General features: G+C 41.7%; 1 protein-coding gene across 4 annotated transcripts; it reads right to left on the bottom strand.

Annotated features, from left to right (window-relative positions):
• Positions 1-836: 836 nt before the first annotated feature.
• On the bottom strand, positions 837-26,683 carry MATR3 (matrin 3). 4 transcript variants are annotated; one of them, XM_083871532.1, is made up of 15 exons: positions 26,616-26,683; positions 17,760-18,834; positions 13,419-13,480; positions 12,803-12,844; positions 12,450-12,553; positions 11,253-11,305; positions 10,635-10,760; positions 9,902-10,027; positions 9,548-9,718; positions 8,167-8,298; positions 6,903-6,946; positions 6,046-6,436; positions 4,117-4,510; positions 3,393-3,514; positions 837-1,898 (listed from the first exon to the last, which is right to left on the bottom strand). In XM_083871532.1, exons 2-15 carry the CDS (start codon positions 18,648-18,650, stop codon positions 1,848-1,850), a joined length of 2,709 nt encoding a protein of 902 aa, XP_083727658.1. In that variant the 5' UTR covers positions 18,651-18,834; positions 26,616-26,683; the 3' UTR covers positions 837-1,847. The 4 variants fall into 4 exon arrangements, with proteins under 4 accessions (XP_083727658.1, XP_083727659.1, XP_083727660.1 ...); XM_083871533.1 differs by lacking the exon at positions 26,616-26,683 and adding an exon at positions 26,445-26,515; XM_083871534.1 differs by lacking the exon at positions 26,616-26,683 and adding an exon at positions 26,245-26,281.
• Positions 26,684-27,701: the final 1,018 nt, after the last annotated feature.

The raw sequence follows: 27,701 nt of genomic DNA, 5'->3' as shown, positions 1-27,701 counted from the left end.
CCCATCCTTAGGACTTAGTTCTGCTCTAAGTGCAGGACCACCGGTGCCTGTGACTTCTTTCAGGGGCCTCAGAAAGCTTTAAGATTCTATCAGTGCCTGACATTTAATCCACTTCCTACAAACCCAAACACCACTTTGCATACTAATGTGTCGTGTGCAGAGCAGTAACTGCTCTCTGTACAGGGATGAGTCACTGCATGGTAATACTTTAATTTGGATGTGCTATTTAAAACAACCCTGCACTGGAGCTGCTCCTCAGCACTTCTCCCGGGCCCCCACAGAACCTGCTGCCCTCACCGGTGGCTCAAGCTCTGTGCGGGACTGCACCCCCTTGGGTGAGGGTGCAATACAAAGTCACAACTGGAAAAACAAGTTCTCAAGGCTTGACTCGCACACAACACTCTACCCTGCGTCTGCTGGGTGTGTCTGCTTAACAAACGACCAAACTTCATTAACACTCAGCCTCCTGCATCCCAAACCCCTTCCAAGCCCCAAATCCTCACTGGTGGAGGCTCAGGCTGAAAGAACTGGCCCCAGTCTGTTTTATCTGCACAAATGGGATGTGGCTTCAGCTTTGATGAAACACCCCAAAACTCCAGAAATAAAAGTGTCAGCAGAATATACCTACCAGGGCTTTAACAAACGATATTTTAATTTGTTTGGAAATGCAGGAGGGTTTAGGGAAGAAAAAGAAGTTACGCAGGAAGCTGCTGAAGCACAGATGTTAAAAAACATGCACACTTTAAAAAGAGAGCTCGAGTTTTGGTGTGGTGACTTGACATAGGATAAAGAGTTCAGCAGACACACTGGTTAACATACCAAACATCTATAACAAATCACTGTGGCCTAGCTTTGTTTATTGGGAATCATTTTAGTAACCTGAAGTCACAAATAAGCAGTAAATAACAAAAACTACAGATAAACACAGGTTACACATGCAAATTCCTGTTCACATCTCACATGTGCAGGTACATTAAGAGCACAGTTCTAAAGAGTCTTGACAAAACCAGGTTTTAACAAAAAATGGTGTTAAAATGCAGGTATGAAAACTTCCATGTGAAGAATATAAAGATACCTTTGTCCCTTTCAGGACTCCGGTGCTGCTTTTGATATACCAGAGATGTACCACACCGACGAGATTCAAGTAAAAGCAGGAAGAGCTCGAGGAAATAATACTGGTCAGAGAATGGGCATTTACTTCTCACTAAAAATACACGGAATAGCCAAAAGTCTAGCAAGAGCTTAGGAAAAAAAATCACAAAGTTGTAAAGCTGACTAATCACTAATTTTCCTATTTGCTATAGATAACAGCAGTGACATTAAAAGAAACTGCAATTCAACATTTAAAAATGCAACTTACATTTTAAGACTTTTCCAAAGTGAAATGCAATGACAGCCTTACACTCAAAATTAAATAGCTGCTAGGCTCAGACCAAAATACGGAATGTTCTAGATAAAATAAAAATACAGTATTACTTTTCATTTTTTATTCAGAATGGAATCGAAAGACATTTTCTGAAGCTTGAAAGTAGTAAGTTTCATTTAAACGCAGTTTTCTTCTCATAGATGAGCTTTCCACAAGAGTGCAAGATTTTTTTTTTCTGTAATAGCTTGAAGTGTCAAAATGAAAAGTTGTTGCCATTCTCACATTAAGAACAAATTGTTGTCATTAACTTAACTGCATATGCTTTTTGCTACAACATTTAACACATGAACAGACCTATAATGCCTATTGTATCTCACTAAAACAAAAAAGAATACAGTATTTCCATCTACTACTTGTACTGCTTTTAAAAAAGATTAACATTAAAAACAAAGCCACGTTTTCCTTACATCCTTTCTTCTTTTTAAGCTTCTTTCTTTTGCCTGTAGTCCTCTGCCATTTTATCCAGAATTTTCTGTTGAAAGCAAGCAGTTATATTGGGAATGTATTTAAAGAGTTTCTCACAGGCACAACATAAAGAACAGACACATAAATCCAATCTCCAAGTTTAAAATTTGTGACCATTAATTGCAATTGCAAAGGTCACATCTAACAAGGATGGCACTTCTCCCTGCCCTGGAGTGGAGCACTCCTTGGCAAGCCAAGGGAATTCCTTCCCCTTTTGTCATGAACTTGTGACATGACTGTGCCACTTACCTGGGTGGAATCTGCCCTCTACAGAGGTAGGGACACAATATCTCCCCTCTCTGGACAAGGGCTAATTTGGAAGTTTAAGGAATTTGGAACCACTTTGATGACATTTGGTAGCAACATCAATTCACCTATTTCATTTATCCTGCTCTCCAAGCAAAGGAAACTCTCAGCTCCACAAGTGCCACTATGAAACAGAAGCTGCACTTCCCCCCCTTCCCTCCCCAATTCCAAACCCCACCACTGTCACGATCACCCACAAGCAGCTCACTGATCATTTCTGCCACAGAAAAAGCCAAGCAAATCATGTTTCATTCAAGTAATAAAGCTCACAAATTTGCATTATTTCCCCCCTTCCCTTTTTACATCAAGGCTTTAATGTCCCATAAGCAGGTACCTCAATGGAAAAAAAAAAAAAAAAAAAAGAAAAAGAAAAAACGCTATGGTGATGGATGAGGTGGATTTCTTCCTACAAGATCCTGCATGAGAACTGATTTTCTGATCTACTCCTTCACAGTGTTGTTTGTTTGGTGACAATTTTTGTACCATCTGCCTTCCTGGGCCCTCTGTTTATTTAGGGGTTCCCTGTTACTGCAAGAAGGCAAATGTTTGAATTATGAGGTGCCACATTCTCCTTCTCTGTGGAGTCCCCGGGGTTTGCTTTCAGCTCAGGGATCAACTGCCCTGAAATACATTAATGTGACACTGCAGGACTATCAGAATTCCTCTGGGATTGGCCTTTCCTGGAGGTGATGTTTGCAGCTCACAGTATGAGGTTACAGCAGCAGCATTGTCACTCATGCCATGCAATCATGTGATACCTCATCCAGTTAAAAAAATGGAAAAAGTGCTCACAAAATCAGAAGTTGCAAAGGTTTTTGTTGTTTTAAACATATAAAAACTTCATCTTAAGCTTTGCTGACAGGTTGAAAACACTCTCAAAGGGACAACTGGAAGGGATCTGGGCTGTCTGTATTTACTCTGCATTGCTACTTCTAAGCCTGGCCTTATTCCAATTGGAGTTCCCTCTTTAATCCAAATTTACAAGATAAAAAAATGCTGGAGCCCCTCTTTAAACTGTGTATTCTGTATATTATTTTCACAAGGTGAAGTTTTGGAGAGGTCTACCTAGAGTTAAAAGTTATAGAGTAAGCCAATTTCCACTGCCTGAAGGCTTTTTTATTCTCAGTGCAGTCTAGTTGAGCTCTATTCCCCAAAAAGAATCAAGCCATTTAAAATGAACAAGTTTTTGCCTTACCTTCAACTTTTGATAATGAGGAAGGCTGCTGCAATGGGTCTTTTTTGCAACATCTTCATTTGTGTAGAACAGGGAACACAATTTGCAATAAAACCCTGTTTTGGGTACCACATAATTCACACCTAGAGGAGTAAACACCACAAAATAAACTAAGAGATCTACTCTACATCATTTCTTTTAATGTCATATGTCATTTCAGCTAAATCTTAAAACCATAATTCACTTTACATTAGAAGCTGCATTATCCTTAAAAGTCTCTGTTTTAGTTTAGTCAAGCAGGGGCCTAGTAGTAACTAAATATGTCAGGTGGGGTTTTTTTTTTTTGTTTTTTTTTTTTAAATTTAAAAATCAACCTTTCAGATTTAGGGTTCATTTTAGTGGTTCCTCCAAGAACTCACAATGTTTTGTGATCAGTTTCGGAGTATTTCATATGACTCTGAACTACAATGACTGTTGTGCTTTGTGCTAGCAATTGAGTTTGTGTTGCTAAAAGATACCTCTTTCAACTTCTGCCTAGGGAAAGGGTTATGAAAAACACTATGAATATAAGGTAAAAAGGAAGAAAATATTTGGTATAGGGCAGGAGTGAAGAAGGGGAGGAGGGGGAAGCCCTAAAATGAAAGGCTATGGGGCAATGTATTGCCAAAAATAAAAGTCAGATGAAATGAGAAATGCTACTGCGATGCACAGAGACATTTTGGAAAAGAAATGGAAACAGCCTTACCAACAGGCACGTTTGGCTGGTATGGCCCAATCCTAAACTCATCTGGGACAAGAGGTTTCTCCTGGACACCCTTTGTTTCCTGCTCGCCCTGGGGATCTGTGTTTTCTGGGGCGTTTTTCTCAGTATCCTGCGCTGTCATAGCATCAGAACCTTCAACACTTTCAGCCTTGGCGTTCTCTTCGTTTTTCGTTCCGTTTTCTAACGTTTCACTCTCCTGCTCTGGCTCCTCAATCTTGTCAACCTTGATCTCTGCCAGGCTGTCCTCGTTCTTGCCTGCAGCCCTGGCCGCCTGCCCCGACTTGCGGAGCTTCTGGTGGTCGGAGTCCTCCTCGTCGCCCACCTCGTCCAGGGTGACAAAGCCCTCCATGCTGCGCGGGAAGCCACCCACGTAGCGCTGTGGGGAGAACCTCTGTCAGCTCGGCCTGCAGTGCTGCCCTCAAACCTCCCGAGCTCCACAGAACTGTCTTCTCCAAACTCCTCCTACAAGAGCTGCTTCTCTCACTCAATTCCCAACGATTTTATTTTTTTTTTTTGTATCAGGAGTGGTTACTGTTTCACCATAGCAACATGATTTCAACTTAAGAACAGAGCCAAACCACTTAAATTCTCAAGCTGAAAGTTCTTTTACATGAGTACCTTAAGTGAAAGTAATTTTGGAGTGCAGAAATTCTGGTTTTGTTCGAGAGCCCCGTAAGATCCTGAATTCATGGCCTGAATAGACAGTAAAACCTTACCAGAACTATTCTGTCCCCAGTCATCTCTAACTAATGGTATGAAAGTTCATTAGAAAAAATTAAAAGCTCTTTTCAACCAGTAGAAAGCTTAGAGCAGCCACATTAAAACAACCACTAAAACACAAACAAAACCTAACCCAAAGCCATCAAGCATTCAAACTGTGAAGGCCTCTGAAAATCCAGGTTTTATTGGAAGAGGGACTGCCTAAATTCTAAATTTTTGGAAATGCTCCTGCTGATATGGAGACATCACTGTTCCACACACTTAACAGCAACTGTGAGCAGGACTGAGGCAGCATTAGCTTTGTGAACGTGGGTCTTCAAGGAATGAAGTTTGGGTCTGAAGCAGTTTATCACTGTCAATGTCCACATACTAATAAGGAACATGAAGAAAACTGGGAAATGCCATTTGCATGGCCAGTATCCATCTCAGCACCATTAACCAGGTTCCTGATAAGGATCCCCCCCAAACTGAGATTCATGCACATCTCATTTGTTAATTAGGAATATGCCTTTCTTATGAAACAACATTCCAAGTCAACAAATTACTAAAACTTTGCACACTACTCCACAGAACTGAGTATGATTAACAAAGCAGGGAGGACATAAAACCCACAAGAGTGGGATGATGTGGTGAGAAAAAGGGAATTCACAGCAAGTAGCCTGTAACTGGAAATACCTTGAAAGCAATTCTTTCCTTTCTCCAGTGGGAGAGGGGCTCTGGCTAACTGCAGATGGCCCTATCTGCCTCTCAGTGTAAGGTGTACATCCAATTCTGTCCAGGCTCGGATTAGCCTCAGGTCCCCAGTGCATTATTTTTTGATCATCATTTCTCGGCTCAAGGGTAACTACAGACAGTTCTCTGAGAAATTGCCCCAGAGAACACAGTTCTTGGCTAAGTATTAGTCAAAAAAAGGGTGAAGAGAAAAGCAAGCAAATCTCCAGCAAGCACCAAGGGTAGAAGCCCACAAGTTAAAGGCTTCTGTCAAAACAGAACCAGGGATTCATAATTGAATCCATGTGCAAGTTACATCCAGTGAGATCTTCCATTTTCTTCACAGGAGCTTTAGCACCTGTTCCTCCCCAGACAGGCGTTTCAAAGACCCTGAGAGGAAGGTCTGCAATAGAATGTACATAGTGTGCTACCTAAGTTAGACTAGGGTTTCCCCACTCAGCACCTCACTGTGTGAGTTACCTTTTTAAGCTTTTTCTTGGCTGCTGGAGTGGCTGCAGCATTCCCCTCAGTTTTTACAGTCGCATCATCAGGTGTGTCCTTTTTTTCCTCAGTAGCCACATCAGCTAAATTGGCAACATCTGCATCCTCTCCTGCTGAGCTGCCACTTTCTAACAGTGCTGCTGCCTCCTCCTCATCCACCAGCAGCTCATCTTCAGACTCCAGGAGTAAACTGGGCTCATCTTGCTCTGTCTGTTCCCCACTTTTGGCACCTGAAGGCTCAGCAGCATCCTCCTGTTTCTCCTCTTTCACTTTTTCTTCTGCATTGCCACTTTCAGGTTTCTGAGCAGGTTCTGTTTTGGACTTCTTATCACTGGGAGAATCTTTGCTGTCTGGGGAATATGTTCTCTTTCTGTAAAGAATAAAGAACATTGCTGCCTATAAAATTGGAGACAGCCCAGAAATCATTAAAGAAAAAGTTCATATTTCTTTAGACAAGCCTGCAAACTATTGTGTATCAGTTCAGAAAATGGAAGGCTGAGGGAAACCCTGAAGGACATCATTCTTCAAACATACAAAAGGCTGCTCCAAGGAGAAATTAACCTTACAAGACACGACAACTGCTTGTGGGTTTAAATTGCAGGAAGACAAGGCTAATTAGGGAATGCAAAGGATTTCCTGAGGAGCCTGAAGAGATTGTGAAATCTCCATCATTAGAGGAAGAGGATGGGTAGCATATTTGAAACAGTTCATCTCTGGGCACAACCACCAACCGTTTGATCTCAAAGCTTGCCTGACTCTTTTGTATTGTTTCTATACTCTGAAAAAGGTGTTTTCATATTTCTTTTAAACATCATGCTTTAACAATGGGAAATTACCTGGTTTTATCCTTTTTCAGCAGTTCAACTCCTTTGTTGGGAATCTGAAATAAAATTTAAGAAATCTGTGAGTCACAGCAGACTGTGACTTATAGAACTGCTGCAGCATTAATTCAGATCAGAATCCAATCCAGCCAAGTGCTTCCAGCTACATTAACCCCTAGGAACTCTGCCCATGCCACCCACCAACTGATTAGTAAACCTTTATTTAATGTCAGAACAGGATCTGACCAACCTAGAAATTCCCTGCCTTTATTCACAGTAATTATTCAATACAGAACAAATGGGATATCCTGCTCCAGAAAATTCACATACAATTCCTCGTTTGTTTATGAACCAACTGCATACAGTGCAGGCACTGGCACAGAGCAGTCCTAAGCTGCACTTTCCTCCCTGTCATTAGTGGAAAACCTTTAGCAGACTCTCACCATTTCACCTGTTTATGAATTACTGAGCAGGAAATGTCACTTGTAGGCAGTAACAAGGAAATCTATTCCAATTGCCACTAAGTGCTCATTTTGCTGCACTACCATGTGCAACAGTAAGATTTCTTCATGCTCCACAACAAAGCTGATGTTTCTAGGAGACAGCCTGACAGTTCAGATTTCTCCTGTTTTTATTAACACAGAACTTTATTATTATCACAGAATATTCTGAGTTGGAAGGAACCCATAAGGATCATCAAGTCCAGCTGTTCAGTGAATGGCCTAAAAAGGTTGAACTCACAACCTTGGCATTATCAGTACCCTGCTCTGACCAGCTGAGCTCATTTCAGTTTTCTACCCACTGTCCCAGTCTGATGCAGAAACACCTATAGTTTCATGAATAGTACCCTGGTGTTATGTAAAAAGTCCCTTTCAGTCAACCTTTCTCTCCTCCATAGGAGCTGCACAAGCAGAGGTGCAGTTCTAATATATTTTAAGTTTTCACAAACCTTCTCCATTTTCAAAGAGGAAGAAAAAAAAAGGATCCCACATTAGAAATGTTCAAAATTGAGTTATTTTAATTGAAATCTACATCATTTACTCTAAAATCTGAATTCTTGTAACTGTTTGGGTTTTGTTTGGAAGGAATATCCTTTACCTTGTCCTTATAACACCACACCTGTGCCAAGTAACTGCACTTGAGGAGCCAGAAAAATATTAAATATTAAAGCCAACTGTTTAATTTTACATGCAACACTGAGTTTTCAATAAGCAATGGCTGCCATCTACTTTCCTTTTCATCTTCAACTGCAATTAAAAAAAGTGAAAACACTCCTTACCCTTAACACCAGTTTCTTGTATTTTTCAGATAAATCCACTTTCACACATCTGCCTTGGAACCAAAGCGCTTTGTTGGCACAATGCTCAACCATGGCCAAAGCATCTTCTCTGGTCTCCATCTCAATAAAGGCCTGAAAAGATTAAAGTACACATTAAAAAAGGACTCTGAAACTATAAAACTCTTCCAGGCAAAGTTATTTAACTTAAAACATAGCATTTCCAAATACTGAAACAACATTATGAGGTTCCACTACATCCATCCTCAGCAAACATTTATCCAAGTGTTCTTGGGTAAACAAACAAACAAACCCCAGCTTTTCAATTCAGAACATCTGCCCCAGAGACAATTCTGAAATTAAACAGGCACTTAAATATCTTCAAAAAAAATCGCCATAAAGTAAAAAATGTTTTAAATAAAAAAGCATCAGGACAATGAAACTCTTATTTAATGCTTATATACCTGGGAATTTCAGGGGAGATGTGACACTACCTCACTATTTTATATTTGGTTTTTGAGAGAAGCTTGAAACAAAGGCAGCAACTGCTGCTCCTCCAGCTTTGTGAGGAGATCCTTTTGGGAACAAGCCTATGGCATGCTAAGGTTGCTTTAAACAAACACATCTGGGTTGGAGTATCCTTGCCAAAAAACTGAAAGCTGTTTCAGCAGTCAACTTAGACAGCAAAGGGATTTTGTTTTTACAATGAAATAAGGTCAGGGAGGACTTCCTAGTGGTCATGCGATAGTCTAGTCATTTTTCACTTTTCAAGTGTGGCATTAGGGGATTCAGGCACCCATCTCTTTGAAAAAGCAGTGGAACTTCCTATTTTACTCAAGGGAGCAATGAACTGGGACAGTAAAGCTTAAAAAAAATTCGAGCTAAATAGTTTAAACTCTTGTATATTTATAGAAATCACATTCATGCACTTCCAAAGCATTTCACTATACACATGCAATGGTCTGTCTTCAAAGCTTGCTTTTCCAAGCTAGAAAAGTACAGCAGGATTGCTTTTGTTTAGTTTTAAAGAATGATAAATAAAGTGTAAATAAAAGAAACATATAACAGTAGAATATATTTGTTTATGTTTTATAGGTAATGGTTTTTCAGCCCTAAAAAAAAAGTCCCAAGGCTCCACAAAATCTGCATAATCAAATAATTAAGCTTCTATGCTAAAATAATTTTTTTCTGTTTTTAAAGCAGCTCATATTCCAGGGACATCTCACAGGAAGCTTTAAAGCAAACCCCCACCTAGACAGACCCCGAGTCAGTTCCAAACCTGTGCCAGAGCAGAAAGTCTACACATGCCCCAGCTGAAGGTGTAATTTCTTCCCAATTAAAGCCCCATTCAAACCCTCCCCCAGGGGCATTCCCCTGCAGTCACCTGGCTTTTCATCCTCATGAGGATGTAGTTCTTGATCTTCCCGTAGGGCTCAGCCAGTTTGAGCACAGCGTTGTCGGAGTAGCCTGAGTGGGGCAAGTTGCTCAGGTGGATCACACGACCAAGTTCTGGTTTTGGTGGCTCAGTCTTCTGGTCAGGTTTACCCTCAGGTTTCTAAGATTAAAAGGGAAAGACATTTTTTAACACCTATATATAAAATAAACATGGGTGACTGTCCCTTGATTAATTTGATGCACTGTAAAGTACAGAAATTAAGAACTTAAATGCAGCGGCCTCATAACACTTATTGCCCCAGATTAAAATAAGGCAATGCTAAAAAAAGCAGAAGTGTTTTACCTTTATTCTCTTGTATTTCTGTGACAAGTGGACTCTGACTGGTTTACCAAACACCAGTGCAGGTGTTGTTGAATAATATTCCACTGCAGCCTGGGCATCTTCAGTGGTTGACATTTCAATAAATGCCTGAAATCATACAAAATCAAATTAAGTTCTGCTCTTTCAGGAATCTAATTTTCTTTTCAAAATTTCACGCTCTTCCATGCTTCCTTTTAAAAATAACTGCATCAGAGATGAAAACTGCTTTTTGGTTACATGAACTGACCTGCAGAACTTGGCACAAATTTCAGATACTTCATTTAGGTGCACAAACAGAACTATTTTGTTTGTTTACATTCCACCTAGATTTGGATTCAAAACATTCAATTGCTTCCTGCTTTTCCCACTTTTTTGGTAGTGCTTTTTTTCACACTTCAAAGTTAAGACACACACCTTAGTACAAACTAAGACCAAGTAAGTTTTCAGATAGTTTTAAAACGAGAGCAGAATCTGGTGCTGTTGAGAAAGCAATGAACAACCAACCAGGAGGACTTCTCAATATTTAAGTGAAAACACAGTATTGCAGCATTTCTGGAAACACACTCCTCCTTTCCCACATAACCCTGATGACAGATGTGGCATCTCACTGGGTGGCTGAGCAAGTCCTCTTCCAAAAACAAAGGTCAGACAGTGACAGGAAGCCCACCGAGACAGCAGCCAGCCCCACCAGCAGTGCCCTGGGACCCAACCTTACTTCATTGATTTTGTTTAGAATCAGGTGATTTGTGATTATCCCAAAGGGTTCAACAAGCTGAAGCAGCTGATATCTCAGGTTCTTTCCTCTCTGGAAATCCATGATGTGCACAACTCTGCTTGTTTCCTGTTGAAGACAAAGCACATGCACGCAGCATGAAAAAAACTGTGTACCAGCAAACCTAAAGTCTGCCAAGGCTCTCTCTACTGAGTGTAACTGTTTAAAGTTTTAAGATGTTTTTATATCTATCTTCACTAGTGACCAAAACAAGATGCATCCAGAAAAGGGACAGAATTTCTATGGATTTCCAGAGCAAGATGCCTGCCATGCCAAAGCTGCCTTTCCTTAAGTTCACATCCCGCAGCTTCATCATGAAGAGAATGTCTAAAGAAGTTCTGTACAGTTTTGGAATAAATATTTTGTAGACCATTCAACACAACAAACTCCCAGTCTCATGCCAAAGCTTCAGTACTTCCACAGAAATTCTGAAGTTTCACTTCTAAAGACAATCAACTCATTAGAAAAAATCCAAACAAAACCCATACCTTAAGAAAGTACAGAAAAATTATACAACAAAAAAGTGAGTTTAAAAAAAATAAAAAAAATTTCAACACTCACCACTCTGCCCTTCTGCATGTGTCTGGGTCCTTGCATATTTCCATTTCCAGCCCCTTTAAGAAATTAAAAGAATGAACAAGCTTAGTTCAACCTGTAAGACTGGGATTAACATGTAACATCACGAGTTCTTAGAAGATATGTCACTTGTAATACCAGACTGAGATCAAGTTCTAGAAACTAATTATATCATTGCACTCTAAAAAGGATTTTTATTTATTTCAGAGCTCTTGTAACTAGGGGTCCTCATTCCTGTTACTTCTCTTCGCTCTAACATTAGAGAAAAAGCTGCATTTATTGCTGTTCAGGAACATCAGAGATAAGTACAGCCCATTGGAAAAAAAAATCTCCTGTTTTAAATAAGATTTGGCAGAGGAAAACATCTCTGTACACAAAGGATGTGAGATTTCTTTATCTAAGACACTTTATTGACAATTGAGGGGTTAGGTTCTAAAGCATCACCAATTCAATCACAATACCCCTTAAAAAACAAACAAAGAAAAAAAACGCCCACAACCACAAAACCAAACACAATCCCCCCCCGCCTTCAAATAGTTTGGCCTATAGTTAAATCTGAGATATTGTGAAAAATTAACAGTGTTATTTTAATGTAATGAAGTATGAATGCATCTATCATCTAAAACACGTCTATAATACTTGCAGTCTGTCAGGATATTCAGGTAAATTATTTAGTTTTGCTCTTTTAGTCATTTGAACTATCTAAAAGGTAAGAAGAACATCAGGCAAGAATCAGATTCTTAGCCTCTTTTCCTCAGAGGAAGAGGCTTGTATCATCCATCTTCCCACTTCTCACTTGCTATTCCAATTAATTTCTCCAATTCACTTAAGAACAAAATAGGGGGGAAAAACATTTAGGACACAGAATTCTTACAGGTTTCACCCAGAAAACTCCACCAAACATGTAGCTACTCAAAAGACAGATACAAAACTTCCTACATGGGGGAAAAAAACCCCAAGTGCTAAACACATGTAGATTAATCTCAGTTAAACATCACCAGCCATAGGGAGTTAGCAGCTGGCAGAAATGTGACATGTGGGATCTCAGTACCAGTCTTTAGTCCCTACCTGGCCAAAGTATTTTAGTTCTAGGGCTGAGAAAAGCATTTTCCTTTGTTGTTTTAAAACACTAAACCTAGCAAGAAAGTAAGTCTGGTGAAGGTAGGTGCCTGTTGAGGTTACCTCTGGGCCCAACAGGAGGTCCTCCAAGGTGGAATGGAGGTGGTGGTGGTCCCAAAATTCCTGGTGCAGGGTTTGTAGATTGCTGCAACATAAAGGGATCACCCCTAGAAAGAGGAGAAAACACACTGTCATTTTAAACCAAGAAACTGTGAAGCTTTCATTGACAAAAACACCTTAATTTTTGCAGAGGTTCTACGCAAACAACTCAGGCTACTTTTACTGCTGCCCTTCAGCTGGAAAACAAAGGGAGGAATCCACCTGAACCAAAGTGTGTTGTTTCACATAAAATGTTAGGAACGTCCTCTGCTTCAAATAAACAATTATAAATACTTCAAAAATTAACTACTACTTACATTCCATGTCCTGAATCACTGTCAGGATTCCATTCTGGGTATCTTAAAAGAAACAAAATTAAAAGAAAATATAAGAAAAATGTAATCTCCTCTAGCTGTGTAACACTTCACACAGGCAGTGATACCTGGAGGTGTAACATAGCTGCAGCACAGACAACACTCCAGGCCCACTGCCAGAGCCATGAGCAGCATTGACAGAAATGCTGCTCTTCAGGACAAACTCCCTACTCTGTTTGCAGAGCTGCTGGTTTGACAACAAAAATGTAGAAGTTGCAATCAGTAACTACAATTACAACAGATAAGATTACAACTCAACTGCTAAGTTCCAGCTGTTACATATACATCAGCAGGATTCCAAAGCTATGAAACAGGATCCCTTTTTGTCCTGAAGATGCTCCAAGTTGTTTTTATTCCCTACAAGGCATAGTATGTTTTCTAAACCTGCTTTGTGAAACAGTTATTTAGAGTCAGGGAACATCTTGAGCTGGAAGGGTCCCACAAGGACCATCCAGTCCAACTCCTGGCCCTGCACAGGAGACCCCAGAGTGCCAGGCTGTGCCTGAGTGCTGTCCTGGGCTGAGCCCTCCTCCCCAGTTACTGTACTTCCAGTTCATACATTTCCAGCAGCAGCTGACAGCGGCGGCTGTGAGTCGCTCCATTGATGTGATGGTTCCACTCCTGCAGCAAAGTAAACAAGGCATAATTAGTGGCCACACACCGGAGTCCTTCCCACAAAGTCACGGCTACAGCGCAGTGTCTCCTCTGCTAAGCTGGGTTTTTGTAGATCCATAGAGAATGGGATCTGTTTGTGGTGCTTTGAATAGACACTGACACTGGACCTGCCTCCTCCCTGCTAACCTGGCTGAAAAGATGTCTGATGGGAATGGGGCTGCTCCTGCCTCAGAGTGCAAAGCTCCCTGGAAAACTCCAGCCCAGGCACAGAGAGCCACGGCAGCCTTTGGAACTGAAGGCTGTTTGTCTTCAGGCATTTCAGAATTTCCTCTACTCTGCTTCATTCCTCAGACTTCTACAGATTATTATGAAGTAAACACTCCAATTTTTAGAACCATTAAGAGGCCAAGAAATTGCACGGAATTCAGAAAGGAAAGACTAAAAGAAATCTAAGTGCATAGCTAGGACAAACTAGAAGTATACAGGTGAAATATAAAATATATGACCACTTGAGGGGAATAATAAAGGAAAAAAGCAGATCTAAATCAAGATGGTACCAAGGAAAAAAAATGAAATTAAATCATCTAGGTAAAACTCCTCCTGGTTCTGGTTTTAGCACTAAAAAGGAATGAGGAATTTCTACATTTTCTCTGCACTGTTTTAACTATAAAGGAAGTTATTTATTTTAGTGCCTGATCTCTGTATCTTTATATTCTTACAAGTAAGAGCACAAGTCTGTGCTTTATTCATATTTGTGAAGTGACAGAAGCTCTGGAGCTTCCCCGCTGCACATCTGGGAGCCACGGCCTGACCTTCACTCTGCTGCTCCTGAGGGAAGAAAGGAACCAGCAGAGATAATCAGAGGGGAGTCATTCAAGAACCTTGGGGCTGAAGGTTTTCTCCAACTGAAAGTATTTTCTTATCAGTCGCATTTTTAACTATGAACACAAAGTGCACTGGCAACGGCTCTATGTGGCTCTTCTTACATGTCTGATTCTGCTCAGCACCCACAAAGGATTTTTGCCTAATCCCTCACCTTTCCAGATTTTTGGTCTCTAGCACACTACAGCCATCCTGGACACGAGACATCCCCAAGGCTCACTGTAGTATTCCATATGTTAAATGCCTACCCTGCACTACCTTCAAAGAAGAAAATTCCGGATTTAAAGTATCTCATAAAGTACTACAGTATTACTCCATGATGCACCTGACATGGTGCAAGATGAAGTCATCCTTTTTATCAAGATGTAAAATGAGAGCACTGCTTTTTCTTGTTAACTGTGCAAGATGTAAGCTCTGGAACTATAAATAGGCTGGCAATTAGAATGAAAAATACCCACCAAAAAAAATTATCTGCAAACCATTGAATATGAAGTTTCTTCGGTTCAACACTTGCTAATAAGTGTTAGCAGTACACTCTAGAAAATAGTCCTTTAATTCCTAAACCTCACTAAATTTGGGCACAGTTAGTAAAGCCTCAGTGGCTGGTTCTGCCAGACATAACATGCTTTGAATCTGTCTCAAAACAAAACTGATGCAGAAGTTATCTGCAAACTACAGGCAAAGTTCAGGAGGTCTAATTCTCATTCAAATGCTTTTAAACTGGCAAAAAAAGGGGGACGTGATTATAACTTCAGATTTTTCTTCTCCCCCGGGAAACAACGGTAGCTCATCTACGTGAACTTTTTACACAATTCTTAATCTGGATTCCCATTGCTGCCTGCACCCATTTGGAAGCGTCCCTTCTCCAGGGTTTTGGGGCACCAGGTTATTTGTATTTACAGGAACTCATTAACACAAAGGCCCCAAGTTAAGTGAGAGAAAACCTGAACTAAGTTTCTGAAAACCCAGATTCCCCTTTGGCTCAGTTGATGCAAGCCAGAGGACAAGCTGTTCCTCAGAAAATGAGGCCACACTCAAGCACCTAATTTTAGCCAGCCCTCTCCCAGGGCCACAGCCAGGTTCTCCTTCGGAGATGTACCAGGTTCAAGTGTTTCACCTCCAAATTCATCTGTTCGGGTTGCATCAGCCTTTGTCTCTGGCAGGAAAACACTCCCTCCACATCTAACACCTCATTCCCTGATAAAGGGATCAGGATTGACAAAATGCCTGAAGTAACTGGGGCACAATTTATTTCACAGACAGAAAATAAACTTGGTCTTAAAATATACAAACATCAAATTAAATAAGCAATTAAGAACATCACTAAAATAATAATAATAAAAAAAATCACCAGAAGATTAATCTGCCAATTTAAGTTACACCTTGCTTGCACTTAAAATACGCATGGCTTGATCAAATACTTTATAAAATCTCTGCTATTTTTATTTGGACATGGGGAAAATGAGATTTTGTTACTACAGTAATAAATTTACATAGTCCCAGCTATGAAAAGCATTCCCTTTCTGCTTTCCATAAATTTCAGTTCAAATTAGATTATTTTAGAAGTTATGTTTTACTTGATTTGATTTTCTGGGAGACACAAAGTAAGGAATTCTGTAATGGTTGGGTATGCAAAGCAGAGGAAAGAAGGAGAGAAAGAGAAAAATTCTTGTAGTGACATGATTTCTGAAATCAGAAATGAAGCCCCAACTTGGGTCATAAGAACCAGATGATCCAATCACAAATATTTTATTGTGTACTAGCAGTTTTAAAGCCAAAGTATATTCCTAAAAAAAATAAGTTTTACATGTTACGGAAGAGGTCAGCCACTTAGGTTATGCTGTTAAAAGAATTTGGTATTTCTCATACCTGGAAAGGTATTTCCATGTGGATATCCTTTCATTACATCTGCACTCCAAAGCACACTAAGAGCCACGAGCCTTTAAAATAAAGAGCTAAAAAGACCCCTACTTACAGGATTACTGGTTGCCATCTTCAAGGGCCTCAGAAGTTAATGTTTTCAATCTAACCAAATGAAGTCCTTTTACAGAACTGAGCATGGCAGCTAAACTGTTAACACTTAAAACTTAAGTGAAAATAAACGTCAAATAGAGGAGACGAGAAACCTGGATTACTGTATTTTATATAAAAAGTAATTAAAGCAACACAAGTTCATAAACTGTCAGATCAGGTGGAGCCATACAGCGTGTGCTCTAGAAGTGGTTTGATCCTTTCCTTGCAGGGACAGAATAAATTCTTGTGTTTCAAAAAGATCAGATGTACAGAACAGCACTTTTTGAGAGGCAACTGTAAAGAAATGGTTAGTAGCAGCAATTCCACATTGTATCAATTTTACAGTAATAGCACGTATTATGTTTTCAATTGAAGGCCTTCAAGCTAATTAGCCACTAATTGTGACAAGAGGGGTACTGTATTAGCCAATTAGCCAATTAAATTGCCTAGTATCCTGGAAATCAGCAAGATGAGTACATTGGAAAAGGTGAAAGTGAGAAGGCTCTGAAAATACCATCTGAATCGTGCTGAGTAACCTGCTCCCTTTGCAGAGCTGCACTAGGTGTGGATAACTAAGAGGGAAGTCTCAGCATCACCGAACACACCCGAAGATCCACTCTACTCATGAGCCAAGTAAAGAACACTACTAGGAACACAGAGCAGGATACTGCAACAGCAGACTGATTGCTCGGAGAGTCTACAGGGATAGATGCAACATGTGACAATAAAAAGTGAGTCTGAAGTGTTCTAAGAAAGTTGTGAAAAAAGGAGAAAAATGACGACAAATTTCAGCCATAGTATGAGATAGAGTGTTAAAGTGAAATTAAAAAGGCAAGAATGAGCTAATCTAAAATGTGGTTTTTATTTTTGCAAATAAGTTCCAGGGCTCTACATTAACTCTTTCCCTCTGGACAGGGAAAAAGCAGAACTGTGCAAGAATGCATCTTAACTACACATAAATCAGCAATCAAGACAGATGTGGAGGAGAGCTGAGACTAGCTTCTGGAATGGCACAGTAGATACACTGCAAAAAACCCCCAAACCAACAAAAAAAAACCAAAACCCACCCCAAAACTGCTTGAATGCCAGATGTTTGTGGTTAAGAGAACATGTAGATGTAAAATATAAACAAGATATCCCAGTAGATGATAGCTGTTTGACTTGAAGTTAAGCAATCTGGGCAAATAAAAATACATTAATGTAAAGCCCTGGTTTACAATGTATGTCAACAATTACCTTGCAAATAAACCAAGTGCCTTTTTCACTCTCAAACCAACTTTCAGATCATTTCAAAAAGCAACCAGGCCATAGAAATAATTAAAGAAATAGGTAAAAACAGAACAGATACTACAACGTAAAGGAAAATAGAAGTATCTGGTGCATAACTCACCTTATTAGAATGAACTGGCATATCACATATAGAGCACAGATGGGGATAACCCTTCGGTAAGAATCCATGGAAGTCTTCAATATTGCTATTTGGAGGAGCACCTCTCTTTTTCTCAAAGAGAGATCTCTCAGGACCAGGACCACGACCCATTCTGTCATACTCACTGTCAAATTTATGATAGTTATGCGAAGTCTCACCATAAAAAGATTCGTCCCTACACCTTTCTCCATCTCTTAATCTGTCATCTTCATAATCCATTCTGTCATAATAACCAGATTCTTGAGAACGACTTCCATGGTCATAGTCAACCACTGGGTTGAGACTAGGACCACGATCATCAAAGCTATCTCTTCTAAAATGCCTTTTTTCTTCCCAATCATCCCTAGGTACTCTGTATGGTGGTTCCCGTGTGGATGATCTGCCATCTCTACCATAACCTTCTTCAGCTCTCCTCCTTTTAAGTTGTAGAAGGATCTGAGGCAAGTTTTCAGGAGTGATCTTGTCCTCGGGATAGCGACTCAGTTCATCTAAGTCTCTAGCAGACAGACCAAAGCTGGCCAAAATATTTGTGGCCTGGTCTGCATCTCCACGGTGCTGAGAAGACAAAGGGAGCGGACCTCTACTTCCAATGTTAAATATAGACTGCAAATTATGGGAAGAGGTACTACCAGAAGACAGTGCACTATGAGATCCTTGTTGGTTCAATGAAGAACTCATTCCAAGATTCATTAAGCTAGCAAGGCGTGCAGTACCCTGGTTCATCCTTCCAAGAGATGCTGGCATATTTAAAGACTGGGTAGCAGCAGCAAGAAGGCCTATTCCTGCAGAGAGGTCACGCCCATGACCTTGTGAATCCCTACTCAGAGATGACTGCTGGAATGACTTGGACATTGTAGAACTACAGCTTGGCTACTTTATGGATCAAAAAAATATTCTTTTTGCTTTTTTTTAAGATGGCTGCAAAGAGAGCTCACACTAGAAAGCTAGGCAAACTTCACTTCAAAAACGGTAACGCCAAGAAAGAGGATCAATAATGACTGCAGATCTTCTTCAAGCTGAGAAACACCAGACAATTCTGTAGAAAAACAAGCAGTTTTAGTCATAAATCCCTTTAAACAGATGCAGTTTTAAACTTATGCATCATGTTGATCTAAAAAAAAACATTAAAGATCTCAATCTTACAAGGCTTTTATCACATAACAGATTCAAGAGGTACCCAGAACCTACATATATTATTGCAGATAAAAATACAGTAGTGTTTCCTATACATACTACTCTTCTTCCACAAAAAGCTATTTGCACACTGAAGGAAAGTGAATTTCAGAAGTTTGTGATGTCTGAAAGCATCTATAAAGTTTACTGACATGTAAGCCTTGATCTCTGGTTAATGGCTTTGTTCATACCCTACATTACTGTACCGTGTCTGTGAGAAGAACACAAAAAACTTAGGCCCATAGAATCCAAGATGACTTTGGCATATAACACATAGTTGAAAATGAAACCTGTACCACCACAGAACAGGACGAAAGGAAGTTAAAAGTAACTGAAGTTCGGGCAAAAAGTTTCTGCTATAAGATCTGTAAATAAGACTAAACATAATATTCAATCTTTATGCAGTAAAATTCCAATTACTGATGTGAAGACAGATGTGAACAAGAAAAACAAGTTTTACACTTTGCAGGAAGTAAACAAGACCTCTTGTTCCAATTGCAGTTACACTGCTAAACAGCATTTCAGAAGGGATTCTTTACTCTGTTACATGGCAGCTGTGACATCAGCCTGTCTGTCCTCTCAGACCTCAAACTAAACAAGGTCAGGCTTAGTGCTGGGATGGAGACCCAAGGAAAACCCTGCTCCTGCAGGAAGAGACCCCAGTGAGTCAGGAGATGGCACCACACCCCAGCAGCACTGCCCACCTGGGGCTGGCACTGACACTGTGATCACCTGTGGGAGTTAAAGATCCTAAAACACTGCTCACAAGAGAGAAGTGACTCTTTAGTGTCCCACTAAAATACTAACCTAGCACTCAAATACTTGGTTCAACTGCATTTACATGAAGTTTTAACTGAACAGTCTATCAATATCCACAGTATAATGCAATGAATATATTTCATAAAATGTTTTCTTAGGGCAGAGCAAAAATAACTGTAATACTTCACCCCATCCTCCTCCAGCCTTGGGACAGATACACGAAGTTTAAAGCAATTTAACACACATGAAAATATTCCAGCAGGAATAATCTGTTTGTGAAACCCCCGACACCACAAAGCCCTTTCCAGTGTGGGCAGAGCAGTTCTGCTTCTCCAGCACTGTCACTGAGGAGCACATCAAAGACAGAGTCACTTGGAAAAGAAACAGGCACAGACTGCACAGCTGCAAATGAAGTCAGCTCCTAAGAGAACAGGTACGTCTGGGGAGGAATGGAAAGGACAAAATGAAGGCAAAGACTTTTACTTGAAGAGACCAGTTCTGCAGAAGGCAATGGCTCTTTTACTGGAAACAGAAGGAAAAAGGTCAATGTTAGAGGTCTCTATCCCCACTGGCTGCTCAATCCACAGCCTGTTCCAACAGTGCACAAAGCTGAAAAGCACTTCGGTTCTCTTTCTCAGTAGCAGCATGTTACAAAATTATGCATTTATGTTAAAAAAAAAAAAAAGGATTCCCTGAAAAATAGACAAAATACATGTAACACACAACTCCACCTTTGCAAAGAAACTCCTTTATACAATTTGCTACATACTGTTATCAATGCATCTAAACCTATTTCAGCTACATTTTCAAGATTCACATATGCTGGAGTCACTTAAGGGAAGCTTAACTGTGTGACATTTGGTAAGAGTAAGAGATAAAGAAACATGGGGATGAAAATAAGTTTGAAAGTTTTGAGGCAGAAGACAGAAAAACACTGCAGAAAGCTTCAGAGGAAAACGCTAACACAAAAACACAAGGGGAGCATTCCAGGCAAATTCTAAGGGAGATGTCCCAGAAACAGGGGCCCACACTGGAGGACACCTGAACAGAAAGCATTGAAGAACTATATTGCAAAAATCAAGACTCTTGAGTTCAAATAGAGAGGAACTCTAATATTCACTTGGGTACCATGCATTGATCTTACATCCATTCAGGATTCTTCAAAATACTTTTGTGACAATTTTACAAATTCATTCTTACTCCTTCCATTTTTACACCTAAGTTTCCTTCTACTTCATTCACACACTTTCAGAAGGGTTTGAAGCTGAACTTACAAAGTTTTTCATGAAATCAGGTATTCCAGAGGGCTTTCTGAGCCTGACCCTGCAGTGATTCCACAGATACCCCTGTGGTCACGACAGGCTCGCTGTGTCCTGCTGTTAGTGCAAGGACTCACGCTATTCAAGTTTCCACTAAATCGGGAAAGTTCTCCACTTTTCAAAAACACCCTTTATTTAAACAAATGCTTCCTAATCCTCTTGTCACAGCTGTCAACTGGCAATTCATTATGTGCTGCTGCAGAGATTAGCAGGGAACAAACCCCATGGCACCCTGGCCTGGTGGGACCAGGGCTGCAGGACCCAATGGTGCCGTGATGAGACCCCACAGCTGCAAACACCCAGGGAAGGGCCAAAGGGATAAATAAAAATAGGAAAGGTGGGAGAAAAATCAAGACAAAGACACAGAGAGGGACAATCTTATGGAAAAGCATGAAGTGGGACAGTAAGACAAGTGTATGATGAAGACAGCACACGTTGGCAGTTGGTGCTAGTCAGGAAATGCCCTACACCCAATTAGGTACTAAACACTTACATTAACAAGTCTGAATATCCTCAAAAAACCACTAATTACCACACCACTTATCTTGCAACTCCACTGCCTGCCGCACTCCACTCCTAACCAAGCCCATCCTTTAAGACAACAGAAAGAGGTGGGGGAAGAGCTCTATCCTCACACCAAAGGATGTTTAACTTCCACAGGGTCAGGTTTAACCACGATCCTAAGGCAGCACTTCCTGTGCTGATGATTCCATGCCAGTATCTGATGGAGACAGGTTCCCATGGAGCAGGGTCAGCCTTTGAGAGAAGGTGCCATCAACTGAGTCACAGCAACAAGATGGGTAGGACTGACAGAGCTGCCTCGAGAGCCAGACATGAGTTAGTTGAAAGTGTTATGCTAATTGTTCTCCATGTAATTTCAGCTACACTGGGAACAGACAGGTTTCAGATACACCTTTTTTAAGATCTGTGGACAGAAATTTGGCCATATTAAGATTTGAAAATATATAATATCAAGCAAACTTGATATAAGTTGAAAGTCAAAACGTTATTAGATTTTCAGACAAATGTAGACAATGAAAACAATTTGTATCTATAAGTTGCAAAAGAGTTTTCTATAAAGGCAGACAACAAAAATAAAGAATTTGAATCCTACAGACTACACTGTTATCAGAGCCCAAAATGAGGCTGATTTTCAAACACTATAGAAGGTTTTTCTCTTAGTGTAAAACTGAACATATCTTTTCAATAAAGCTTACAGAACTCTTGCTCCAATATTAAGCTTGACCTGAGAACAGTTTGATTCAGTGAATTCTTGGAATATATTGACCATGCTGAACGCAATAACCTCAGCTTGTCACCTTTCATGGACCACAAATAGGCCGAAAAGTCCCCAGCTCCCTGTTCCTTCTGCCACTCAGGGGTTTTAACCTAGGCATAGTTACTATAATTTTAATGCTAATCTTGTTCTTAGAACAATTCATCTTTTACCCATTCCTCTTCCACCACTTACAGAAAAAAAGTCTTAAAAATGAAAACTGTTTTCACTTTCTAGTCAGTTTCACTTTCACTTCAAAACACATTGAATTAGAACAAGTAAATTCAGTTATAGTAAAAACATGAAATTATCTACAAGCTAAAAAGCATATTCTCATTTTGTAAGAACACAATGTTTTTCCAGACCATACACCCTTGGGAAAAAAGTATCACAGAAGTTTTTGGAAGTCTGCTCTTTGGATAAACATCTATAGGTCTTCCTCTTCCTCCTCTCTTACACATGACAATCCCTTCTGCTATGGGAGAATTCTTCTGCTTCTTGGAAAAACTGGCTCCAGCACATCAGGGCAAAAAAGATTATTGAGGGAAGAGATCTGGAGTTTGGCCGGGCAGCCTCCCATGCTGCTCTGAGAATTAATGGCAGCAAAAACAAGAACTTGCAAGGAAATTAGAAGCAGACGTTATCTAGTTGCTGAATGACCAAGTATAATGGATTTCAAATCCAAGGGATTAACTTTTGGACAATACAAAAAAGGCCACTGTCTTTCCAAAGGCAAAGGAGGAATTGCCCAGCAGCCTTAAAGAAATGCAGATTCTTGCTCATTTCAGCTCCCAGTACTTAAGAGTGGTTATTTAATATTGCTGTTTCACACAAAAGAAAAGCACTCCTCTTTTTCAAGCCACCCTCCAAGGCCACACCCTCAGAAACTTCAGCAGCACCTGGTACATGGGACTGTCACTTTTTCTGGGCATAGATTAACCAGTCTGTTTCAGGTACAACAACTGGAAGAGTTTCAGTTCTTAGGATTATGTTTAGCTTCATCCCAGGGACTTCCTTGATCAGAGGAACACAAAATAATCTGAGAGCTGAAGTGACTGTAACAGAGGACTGCTTGAGAACAGGAAAGTGTGACATCTGAACAGACATATTTACAAATGGGGAGCTAAAATGACCCATTTTACTTATCAATCAAGAATCTTAAAAGGACTTACAGTTTTCAACATCTGGATGCAAAAAGGAACACAAAAGAGGCTCACTTCCTATTTCTGCTCATTATATAATTTAATATATTCGACCAGCCCTCTTTTGTAAGAGATGCATTTTAAAAGTGCATTTATTCCTCTACAGAAACAGAAGTGGGGGAAAAAAAAGATTCAAGAACAGTAGAGAAAAAAGGAAAACTCTGTGTATTTTTGGAAAGTAACACCCAGAAATAACAGGTAACTGCTGTCACTGTGGCAACCACACCACAAATACCTATATGGCTTCCAGCCATTCCTTTCTATTGCTTTCAATCCTACTGACATCTTCAGAGTCCCCACTCTCCAGTAAGGCAGATGGACACAGGTTCTTGCAGCTCCAAAAAGCTCCATGGAGCCACTGACAGAGGGGCTCTGCCATAACCAGAGTCGCTGTGGGATTTCACTGGGAAACTCTGGTAACACAACTGGGCCCCCATGCACAACGAGGACACAATCCCCCTTCAGTCCCAGCAGGTGTGGGGACTAACAGCCCCGGAGACATCAAAATTTTGACACCAACTCCAGAACAAATCACAATAATTCAATAAACAGGTCATACAGAAAATTATCCAAACACAGACCAAATTTTAACATTAAAAAATAAAACCAAACAATAGTCCCATACAGAATAGTTCTGTGTTCTGATCTGGTAACTTGAATTTTTGTCTGCCTCCAGGCATTTCCAGACTGGGACAAAATCCTGCTCTTTCCCAGCTGAAATCCTGCTTGAAGTTACAAGAAGTATTCTAGCTGCAGAAAAAAAAAAAAAATCAAGGAACTGTTTCATTGGTTCAGTGCTCAAAATAAAACCCCTTTTGTTGAAATCACAACTGCATAATATAGCACTTAAACACTCACAAACTAAATTAGTTCAGAAATATGGTGAAGTATTTGCTTTTGTTTTCAAGACTTGTTGATTCAGAGAGCTGATGAAGAAAGGAAGCAGCACTGAGGCTACAAAAAAAAACCCCACTCATAAATTAACAAACTGAATGGAAATAATTTTATTGCAGCTCTGCTTGCAACAGCTTCTCCCCCGAATTTGCTGAGCCACCCAGAAGCCTGTCAAGCATTACATTACAAAATACCTTTGTATTCGCCAAATCTCTCAGCAAAGACATGTGCAAGTCAGAGCAAAGGGCAGCAAACAGCTTTTCCTAATTTCTCACCAAATTAATGAGTGTTTTTATTTAAGTGCAGTCCTGAATAAACCAAGTTGTTATAACAGCTGTATGAAACTTCAGTCTGGACCCCCAACCACTGACTCTTCTTCCCTCCTCTTTAACTGATTTTCAGTTTTTATCTTTAAGAACATAAACATCCACATTTTAAGGACACATTTAGGAATTTCTCTGGAGTTCTTTTCCCCTCATTTAGTTCCAGGACGTATGGAACACCAAGTGCACAATGCAGAAGTACAAACACTGACTTATCACTTCACAAACACATCCAAGGCCTGAATGCCAGTATCCTTACTCAGAATTCAGTAATGAATCATTTCGGGAAGTTTTTTTGATAAAATTCAAGACAGAAGTCCACTAATTTCTTGGGAATACAGTAAAAACGTTAGTATGTTCCACTACGTTATAAAAACAATTTAACATTTTAGTACATTGAAAACTTAAAGTATTAACATATTTCAAAATATGAGAAGGATAAACCACTGAATCAATAGATTCTTTGTAAAGAAGCTTCTGAAAATGCAGCCCCATGAAAGCTACACAGACTGGTTTAAGAAACTTACGTTTTCAACCAGGGCTGCCCCCTAGTTATCTGACTCCAGGAAGTCAGGTCCACCTACAGTTCAAAAAACCTGAAGAATTTGAGGCTGAGTAAAAAGAATAAAGATCGTTCAGCAGTTTGAACCACTATCAGATACTTTTTTCCCAAAGGTCTGCATCGTGGAAAGAAAAAACAGCCACACATTTGGAATCTGTGGGATGGTTCAGCTTTCTTTCAACAGCGTAAATGCCTCATTTATCATTTAACAAAGCAGTTTTTCAGGCTCCCAAAAAGTTCTTTTCAACTGCTGCTTGTTTTCAGAATAGGTGAACTTTCTATCTCATTACTCTGACTCTGGAAGCAGAGCATTAAAGAAACGGAACGTTATCAATCCACCACAGGAAGAAAAAAAAACATCCCCACAGCTTGATTTGTAAGCACAGCCTGAATTACATGAAAGTGAAACCGAGTAAAAAGAGAGGTCAAACGGCTGCCTGCACTGTCAAGATTCTTGCTGCTCAATTCATTAATTCCTAAGACCAGAGGAGCATCAAAACCAGCAGTTTTAGGCTCTAACGGCCTTCAGATAGTTAAGGAGTAAGGGAGGAACAAGGCCGCCTGCGAGGCCCCGGCCGGCGCCAGCAGCGCTGGCAGGGCGCAGGGGAGAGCTCCAGGCAGCGGGAAGCGCGGAGGAGCTGGGTCACCGCTGCAGCGCCGAGGGGCCGAGCGGGAGCCGCCGTCCCCGGGCCCGGGGGACGGCTGCGGGGAGTGGGGGTGGGTCGGGGCTTTGTTCGGGCCCGGCGCGCCCGCAGTTCCGGCTGGCGGCGGGCGGGGGCGCCCCGGGGTCCGCCGCACCGGCCGGGCCGGGCCTGCGCGTGACCCCCGTTCACCGGCCCGCGCCGCGCGCTCCCGCCTTGCCCCCCACCCCTCACGGCGGGGCGGCCGCCGCCGGACCCCGAGATGGCGGCGGGCCGGGGGCGCGGCGCCGCTCCTACCTGCGGGCCGGCGGGGACCGGAGCGCGGCGGCGGCGCCTCCCGCTCAGTGCGGCGCCAGCGGCGGGGGAAGGGGACGGACGGACGGCGGGACTGAGGGAGGGAGGGAGGGGGAGAGGGACTGAGGCGGCTGCGCGAGCCCCGCGCGCGCCTCACCGCGCTCGCGAGAGCACGCCCGCCCGCTGCCCGCCCGCTCACGTACCCGGCAGCGGCCGCCCCGCTCGGCTCCGGTATCGCCGGTGAGTCCGCGCCGCTCCCGCCGCTGGCCGGGACCGCCCGCCCCGCCCGCCGTGAGGGATGTGGGGTGTGGGATGGGGACGGGGAGGAGGAGGCGCCGCCGGCACGGCTCTCGCGAGAGGTGGGGGCCGCTTACCCTGCTCTCGCGAGAGCGCCGCTGCACCGCGCGCCGCCAGTCCGCCGCCCGCGCCCCGCTCATTGTCCGCGCTCCCGCGGGGCAGCATGGGAAGGCGCGGGGGGTGGGGCGCGGCGGCGGCCACGCCCCCCGGCGGGAGGAGCGCGGGGCCCGGGACCGCGGGTTCGCGGCTCCCCTCAGCCGCTTCCGGCGAGCGGCGCTGCTGCTGCGGGGTGTGCCCGGGGTATCCAGGATGCCCAGAGTATCCTCTGGTCCTCACGCTGTGTGTCCCAGGGCACGCTTACGGGCACCCAGCCCCACCCAGCCATGGCCACTCTCCCTCAGCACAGCGCAGGTGTCACCATCGGTAAAATACTCAAAACTCTGGGCTCTCGCTGGCTGTAAGGCTCGTTAGAAGATTCTGGTAAAAAGGCCCTGCAGCCGATGTGCGAGGCTGTGCTGTTCCTCTGATCCAACATTGCCACCTTGTGCTGGATGAGGAGAGGTCCTAGTGCTGCTGCCCTCCTGAAAGCCCTGAGTTGTGACCAAAGTACTCGTACAACTCCTCAAGACTATTCATTATTTGGATTTATTTTGTAGTCAACATCTTTCTTTCCTATTTAGTTTTGTGGCTGAAGAACCGGTCACTCCACTAGCCTGGAAAGCACGGTTCCAGCAGCTTTACAAAGGGGAGGGTGTGTATGTGAATTCAGAGAAAGCTCCAGGGGAAAGGAAAAATCTGCTGCTTCGATTCATTACAGGCTGATTTTTCTTTTCTGTAAGTGACTGGAGTGCACAATGAAACAATAACACCTAAGGTATTTTTGAAAAATAGAAGCAGTACAATATATGTGTTGAAATTGTATGGAAATGCTCAGAGAACAATCACAAGAAATCCAGCTCGTAACAAGTTCAGGGTAAAAAACAATTAAGTGCTCAAAAACAAGTCCATAAATCTTAGTTAACAATCCTCCTGTGCTGTGGTGCTGCAGAGCAGTAAAAACAGAACAAATATAAAGCAATCCAGCCTCTTTTGCCTGGTAGAAGTCATATATAGATTGCAAAATGTATGGTGCTCCTAAACAGAACCATAAATCATGTTGGCAT

Source organism: Zosterops lateralis, assembly GCF_965231275.1.
Source record: "Zosterops lateralis genome assembly, chromosome: 14".
In the NCBI taxonomy this organism is placed as follows: Eukaryota; Metazoa; Chordata; class Aves; order Passeriformes; family Zosteropidae; genus Zosterops; species Zosterops lateralis.
Note: the sequence above shows the minus strand (reverse complement) of the source record. Positions and strands in the feature narration are given on the sequence as shown.